The sequence below is a fragment of the Myotis nattereri genome (assembly GCF_964212035.1).
Source record: "Myotis nattereri genome assembly, chromosome: 1".
In the NCBI taxonomy this organism is placed as follows: domain Eukaryota; kingdom Metazoa; phylum Chordata; class Mammalia; order Chiroptera; family Vespertilionidae; genus Myotis; species Myotis nattereri.
The window spans coordinates 63,621,154-63,629,141 of NC_138075.1; the positions used below are offsets into that span (position 1 = coordinate 63,621,154).

Genomic DNA, 7,988 nt, shown 5'->3' on the forward strand with positions numbered 1-7,988 from the left:
AAATCAATAAAGATATATTTTTAAAAAGTTAACATAAAGCAATTTTATGGAACACTCCAAGGGGAACCTAAGGGCTTGCTGGGTTTGATTGCACCTTTGGTCTCCAAGTCACCACTGGCCAGAGTAAAGAGGGGCCCCACACGCTGCAGGGTGCTGTGCACCCTCCTCCCTACCACCCTCACAGGGTCATCGTAGGGGCAATCTCAGCAGACCCCACATTCCCACTCACCACCAGAATCCCAGTGCAGTCTTCGTGCACATCTCATACCCCATCTCTTCTTCATTGTCCTTCACTGTATTGTCCTGTACTGTCATTCAATATTTGGGATTGTTCATTGCTTTATCTCACCTGTATCTAAACAGTGCTGAGCCAACAGTAGGTGCTTAATAAATTTCTAGTGGATAAATAAAAGTTTACACAGAAATTTGCACTGAATATTAATTAAAATATGACTCTATGCTTTAAAATGTTTCTTGTCCCATAAGACTTTCTCCTCCATTTAAATAGGTATCTCATCTTTAAGAAATCTTGCACAGATGGTATTTTATTATAGATAATAAAATTTATGAATCTTTATACATGTTAAAACATTCAGGCATCATAAACATAAATATTTCAATATTCAAAATTCAAATTTACAACAAGAAATTTATTTTTAGACTGTGGTTATTGCTGCGCCAACTTTATAATTCCTTATTCAGAGTAAAAAATGTAGGCAAGCCCTAGAAATGTAGCAGAAGCATTTCCGCACACTGGATCCATAATCTAGATTGTGAGAAGTGTTTCCGCTAGATTCATAGGGCACTCTATGGAAGGAAGAGGCCAGGACTGGTCATCTGGTTGCCCTTCGGACCTTCTGCAACTCTTCAATGGGTTTCCATTGTTGGTTGACTGTTATAAGCTTAAATAAAAAAGCAAAATAAAGCATTTCGTTAGGATCTGTCCTTCATCCTTACATCCCCCTTTGGGATTTGTCCACACTCGTCTTTAGAAAAAGCATCACCTTAGCATTTGTAGCCAAACAATCACCTCCTCTTCCCATCTCTAAAGCATGGACAAAACAGTAATATGGGTTGGTTTCTATCACACTAAACCTCCAAAAAGCCCTTGGGTTCCTGAGTGTTACAGGATAAGAGAGAAAGGTCTTATCCATCCGCCCCCTTTCATTTAACAAGATCTAGATTTTTAAATTTCCCATGGTTTTATAAGTTTACAAAGTAATCTGCTCCCTGTGCGTGGATGTGTAATGCTCCTAGCACAGGGTGTGGCAAAATTTCCTCATTGTAATTACTCAACTAAAGGACTCACATTCAGAGATTCTCATTTACCCTCACAATTCTTCTATTATCCCAGGACCTAGGCGATGTAGGTAGTTTTAAAAGATCCTAAGTGTCCTCACCAGGTCAAACTGTGTTATTTGAAAGTTTTGTTTAAAAATAAGATAGCTTTCCTGACAGGCCTAAATGGTGTTCAATCTAACAGATTAAATGTTTCTCACTTCCAAAATATTTAAAATGTAAAAAGTATTTGCAATAGTCTCAAAACGGTAGGTGAATATTAGCTACTTTTGCTTAAAATGCAATTTCTGTTTCCAGGAACTCCTGTAATGGGCCATAATAGACCTAATATTAACTTTAGATAAATAATGGGAAAAGTGAGATATTAATATATGGGCCAGGCATGGTTCTAAAGGACTCTCTGTATTTTATCTTCTTTAATCCTCTTAACCCTGTTATTGTACCCATTTTATAGATTCTGAGAGCCTCAGAGAGGCCAAGTTGTCTAAATCACCTGTGAAGCTCAGCTGGTGTGGCTCAGTGGTTGAGCGGCGACACATGAGCCAGGAGGTTATGGTTTGATTCCCAGTCAGGGCACATGCCCGGGTTGTGGGGTTGATCCCCAGTAGGGGGCGTGCAAGAGGCAGCTGATCAATGATTCTCTCTAATCACTGATGTTCCTATCTCCCTCCCTTCTGCTCTCTGCAATAAAATATATATTTAAAAAAATAAAATTGCCTGTGAATAATGAGCAAGAGTCTGAACTAGATCTCTACAACTCTGTAACACTTTCTAACACTACATACACCAAATGGCACCCTAAAAGTGAAAGGTATTAATTAAACCTATTCTGCTGACAATGATGCTAAGGCTGGGCTAAATGTAAATCACTTTTTAATGCGGCAATTACCTTTCCAGGTACATTGGGATCCACATTTTCCCAAGGCTCTGGATTTCTTTTTCGATCAATGCTAAACAGAAAAGAAAGCTGATGAAATATTAACGTAGGTGAATTTAAACCAGCCCTGATATGGGGTCTATAAACATGCTGGGGACAGATCCGGACTGCATGCTAACTAAGGCTTCCATCTGTTGGGGAGCTGCAATTGACGGAAGATTCCTTAAGGAGCTTCGGTTTGGCTCAGACACTAGGGGTTATTTCCTCTGCAGGTGAGGAGGTCTGGATTCCACTTACTGGGCTCGACTGGAGCACCTTCTCACAAGCTAAAGAGCAGCAGCGGTGGAAGCCCAGGCCAGGAGGAAGCACAAATGTCCTCGCCCACAGGACCAGCAGGAGGGCTGGGCTCGGCCGCTGCAGGGGGTGAACCGCGGGGTCCCCGGTCCCGCTCCCAGAGCTGCCCTTTCCAGCCCGACGAGCTCAGTTCCAAGTTTCTCTCTTCCTGGTGTCCCAGGAAGCGTGGTATTTCACTTATTATATCCACAGCTGAGATTGGGTCCATTGCAAACAACTAAATCTACAAACTCTACTGCATTGGGAAAGATCTTTCCAGTAAACTGAAATTTTATTTTATTTTTTTAGTAAACTGAACATTTAAAATTTCATTTAAAATGATCTAAGTCTGATAGCCCCAAAGACCATTTAAGAATTTGAAATGTCAAAACTTTATCAAACTTTACTTTGCTGCCGGAGAAGAGGGAGTGGCAGTGGATGGAAGGACACTGAGAACTAAGGAACGAACTAATTTTATGAAAATCGCAATTTACAGTCTTCTGACACCAGGATACTTTCCAGCCCTGACTCCCCTTCTCAGCTGGGCGGTTTTGTCGGGGGGGCGGGGGGGGGCGGGGGGGGGGAACGGGGAGGTTGGGGGGAGGAAATTGATGTCATACATTTCTTAAGCTGTAAAAACGTGTCTGTGAATGATGTCTACTTACATCACATCGGGTTTTTTATTAAGGGAATAGACAGCAAAAGATGACGCTCCGCTCGCTGCCGCCGTTATGATCAACGCCAAAGGAATAAGCTAACAGAGAACATTGAATTCGTTAAATTAAGGGCAAATCCCGCTGCTTCAAAGTGAAAGGTAACAGAATAGCTATGCACCACCTGCTCATCTTTAAAAATCAAAAATTGTAGTCAAGATTTTTCCATTGCTTTAAATACTTACTTCCTTATGTTTCATCAGGACTCGGAAAACCTTCATGATGACCGCAGTGTAGAATGCCAAATCTAGACTAAAAAAAATCCAAGATGTTGATGAAATCTCAGCCCCTAGGACCACACTCCGTAGGCGCCAACAGATCCAACGAACTCTCCAAGGCAGCCTGGGGCCGGCTCCCCTGGGGGCGGGGCGGGGCGGGGCGGGGCGGGGACGCGCGCGGAGGATGCGAACGACCACGACCTCGGCGGCCGGCCGGGCGCGCTCCTTATAAACCGACCACAACCGTCCGGAAGGGCCGGCCGGGGCGCTCTGGTCACGGGTCGGGTCGCGGACGTGCGGGACCTGACTCGCTTTCCCCGCTCGGCGCCCGGCGCGAGAGCGCCCCCTGCAGGACGCCGCGCGCGCAGACCCTGCGCAGCCGAATGCGGGCGCCCCCTGCCGTTCGCTGCGATTATTACCCGCCCTGGCTGGGCATTGGCGCTCCGGGAGCCCAGGGTGTGGAAGCGGGTGGAGCTGAGAACACCGGGATCGCTGCTGGCCAGGGCCGGGGTGAAAACCAGCGCCCTCAAAAGGGGTCCGGAAAAGGAGCTGCAGAGCCAGAGGCAGCGAAATTAGAATTACACCCAGCAAGCCACGTTTCCCCTTCAGTGAATGCCCAGGTTGATGAACTTGTGGGAGACGCAAGGTCAGTATGGAATTTGGTCTTCCCCAGGATGACTAGCAGGCACAGCTCCCACCTTTCAAACCCCAAAGGAACCCACTCAGGACACTTCATCCTCTGTGGCTGCCCCAAAGCCCATAATCCCTCGGGGGAGCTTCCCTTCCCCACCAGAAACTTCTAGCACCTTCTCTAGCTGCTGCAATCCAGGTTTTCAGGGATGTGGAGCTATACTGATTGGTTCCCACACACCAGGAATTAGATTTTAGTCAGCCCAGCTCAGGCTTTGTAATGAAAATATTATTTTATTAAATACTTTTTGCTAAAGTTAATTCTGCCTACCCTTCAGTGGGTACCTAATTGCCAGGTTTAGCAATTACTGGATTTGCTCCGTTTTGGCAGGTCTGGGAGTAAACCTTTGTCTAAGGTTATTGATGTGGCTCAGAAAGGTGTTTCCGCTCAATGCACAGGGAAAACTATACTTCCCAGGTGCTTAGAAACTGAAGTATTTTAATTTTCTCACCACTATTAAGAACAACTCTTGGAAGCTGTCCAGAGCCATCCTCAAATCAGATTAAAACGGAGTCAAAGCCGACAGATTGGTGGTGGTTACCAAAGGGGAAATGAGGTGGGGGAGGATGAGAGGGTAAATATATGGTGACAGAAGGAGACTGGGCTTCTGTGGTGAGCACACAATACAGATGTTTTATAAAGGTGTACACCTGAAATTTATGTTACTAACCAATATTATCCCAATAAACTTGGGGTGTGGGGGGGAACGGAGTCAAAGAAATCCTTGATCTGACATCATCATTTATTGAGTATTTTAATAAGAGAAAACATGGCTTTTGTCCTCAGGGGGCTTCCAAAGTTCTGATGAGACATTTTCACATCAAAATTCAGCTTCTAACCAAAGTATGGGTACCAGACTTCCAGACTGACACTAGGAACTTTTTCTAGAAAAAAAAAAGGGGGGGGGGCGCGGCCTCCAGCTAGCGCCTGAGGGAGGGGTTCCAGCCAGGGGTGGCAAAGGCTCAATGCTGCCTTGTCCTATAAAACCAATACAGATGGAGAATATGAATGAAAGCTGTCAGAATTCTAAGTTTTCTAGGTATTTCCCCTACTACTCAAAAGTGAGGGGTCAGGTGGTTAGAATAACTTAGATGAATTATATGCCTATAAATAATTATTCCCCAAATAGTGAGGTTTGGCTTAATCAATGTGTCCTGGCTTCAATCAGAAATAGAAAATTTTCCAACTTAACATTTATGACTTCATATATTTCATGCACTGCGCTCTGATCAGACCCTTAATTCCTTTTGGTTGTATGTTACTTCCTGCATGATTTGTCTGAGACCCATGCTCCCAGCTGCCATGTCTGTCTCATTTGCGTATACTTGTGAGTGAAGAAAGGCTCAGTGAGATGCTTACCTGATATTGTTAGATGAGAAAAACAAGTTACAAAGTAAACCATGTCTTATCTATGCATCCATAAGGAACTGGAAGGTTAAATACTCAAGTGTTTTCTTTGTGTTAATCTGTATTTTCTAGCATTCTAATTGCTTTCATGATAATGGAAAATAAAGATGAATACATAATCTACCTCCTTAAAAATACTTATAAAAGGAAAAATAGAAATAGTAGCTATACAGTGGAGAAACTCAATAATTCCATAAACAAGTGGTCAAAATTAACGTGAACTCTAAGGACACAGCACTTACATACTGCTCACTGGTAAGGCAGAGCCTGAATCTATCATGGTGCCATATCAGACAAACACAGATCAGGAAGCATCTTCTTACCTAATAATAGACAAATATGGTAGCTGACCACACCTTTGCTACGCCTCCCATTGGCTAATCAGCAAGATATGCAAATTAACTGCCAACAAAGATGGCAGCCGGCAGCCACAGAGCTGGAACGAGCAGGAGGCTTTCTTGCCCCAAGAATGGAGGAAGCCAAGGTTCCCCGCCTGCCACGGCCCAGCTCTGAGCTCCAAAAGCAACAAAGTTTCAATTATAGGAGCTAAACAAACCCCAGATACCTGCTTTCAGCGGCCGTGGCCACAGAGCTGGAGCGCAGGAGGCTTTCCCTCCCACCCGCCCTGGCCGGCTCTAAGCTCCTCTCAGGCACCAAGTTTCAATTACAGAAGGTAAATAAATCCCAGATACCTACTTTCAGCAGGCATGGCCATTGAGCTGGAGCCTTGGGTTGCCCCTGGCGATAGAGGAAGCCAAGCCCTGGCCCCAGGCTACAAAGTTTCAATTATAGAAGGTAAATAAATCACAGAAAAAAAAAGAAAAGAAAAAGAGGAGAGGCTGGGAGCTTCTGTCACTGGGGAGGCTTGGCCAGCCTGAAAATGGCCCTCAGCCCTTCACCCAGATTGGCCAGGCACCTTTGTGGGGACCCCCCCACCCTAAAGGTGGTGTGGCCAGCCTGAAAACAGCCATCAGCCCCTCACCCAGGCTGGCTAGGCACCCCAGTGGGGACCCCCACCCTTCAGGGCAAACCAGCCGGCCCCCACCCGTGCACCAGGCCTCTATCCTATATAATAAAAGGGTAATATGCAAGCTGACCCTAACAGCAGAAAGACTGGGAATGACTGGTCACTATGACACACACTGACCACCAGGGGGCAGACGCTCAATGCAGGAGCTGCCCCCTGGTGGTCAGTGCGCTTCCATAGGGGGAGCTCTGCTCAGCCACAAGCCAGGCTGATGGCTGCCAGTACAGTGGTGGTGGTGGGAGCCTCTCCTGTCTCCTCAGCACCGCTAAGGATGTCAGACTGCAGCTTAAGCCTGCTCCCTGCTGGCAAATGGACATCCCCCAAGGGCTCCCTGGCTGCCAGAGGGATGTCTGATTACCAGCTTAGGCCCAATCCCCTGGGGAATGGGCCCAAACCAGCAGGTGGTCATCCCCTGAGGGGTCCCAGACTGCGAGAGGGCACAGACCAGGCTGAGCGCACTCCCCCCCCCCCACCCCCCCGCACAAATTTTTGAGCACCGGGCCTCTAGTTGTTCTATAAAACAATTTGTACTCTTCAAAAACTGCCAAGGTCAAAAAAGACTGAGGAACTGTTTCAGATTAAAAGATGCTAAAGAGTAAAGAGACAGCCCAGCTGACGTGGCTCAATGGTTGAGCATCTACCTGTGAACCAGGAGGTGGCTGGTTCAATTCCTGATCAGGGCACATGCCTGGGTTGCAGGCTCCATCCCCAGTAGGGGTGTGGAGAAGGCAGCTGATTAATGATTCTCTCTCATCATTGATGTTTCTATCTCTCTGACTCTCTCCCTTCATCTCTGAAATCAATAGAATATATAAGAAAAAAAAAAGAATAAAGAGACAGGATGACTAAGTGGAGCATAGGGTCCTAGACTGGATCCTGTATGACTACTGGCACAATGGAGGAAAATCATGGGTCAATAGATTAATATATTGTATCAATGTTCAATTTCCTGAATTTGATAAGTGCACTGTGGTCATATAAGGAAATACCTTATTTGTAAGAAATATGCACTGAAGTATTAAGGGGATGAAGGGGCATTAGGTATAATACCTATTCTTAAACACAGGCATACCTCAGATATACTTCAGATTTGGTTCCAGACCACTGCAATAAAGTATCACAATAAAATGAGTTGTAATCTTTTTGTTGGTGGAGGGTCTTGCCTTCAATTTGTAAAAAATGCAACATCTTGGGAGCGTAATAAAGCGAGGCGCAATAAAAATGAGGTATGTCTGTTCAGCATATAGCAAAATGTTAAGAAATGGTGAATATGGGTTAAGAATATATGAGTTGTTTGTGCTATTCTTGCAACTTTTCTGTAAGTATGAAATTATTTCAAAATAAAGTTTAAAAAGCAATCAACCAAAACCAAACAAAAACAACCACCCCACTACAAAATCAACGTAATATATATACTTTCTTT

The 7,988-nt window shown here is 45.1% G+C and overlaps 1 protein-coding gene across 1 annotated transcript; it reads right to left on the minus strand.

Moving 5' to 3' along the window:
- Positions 1–522: 522 nt before the first annotated feature.
- On the minus strand, positions 523–4,567 carry LOC308531000 (normal mucosa of esophagus-specific gene 1 protein). The gene is made up of 4 exons (XM_081107830.1): positions 3,408–4,567; positions 3,175–3,263; positions 2,189–2,249; positions 523–902 (listed from the first exon to the last, which is right to left on the minus strand). The coding sequence occupies exons 1-4, from the start codon at positions 3,441–3,443 to the stop codon at positions 834–836; spliced, it is 255 nt and encodes an 84-aa protein (XP_080963956.1). The 5' UTR covers positions 3,444–4,567; the 3' UTR covers positions 523–833.
- Between the last annotated feature and the right edge of the window lie 3,421 nt (positions 4,568–7,988).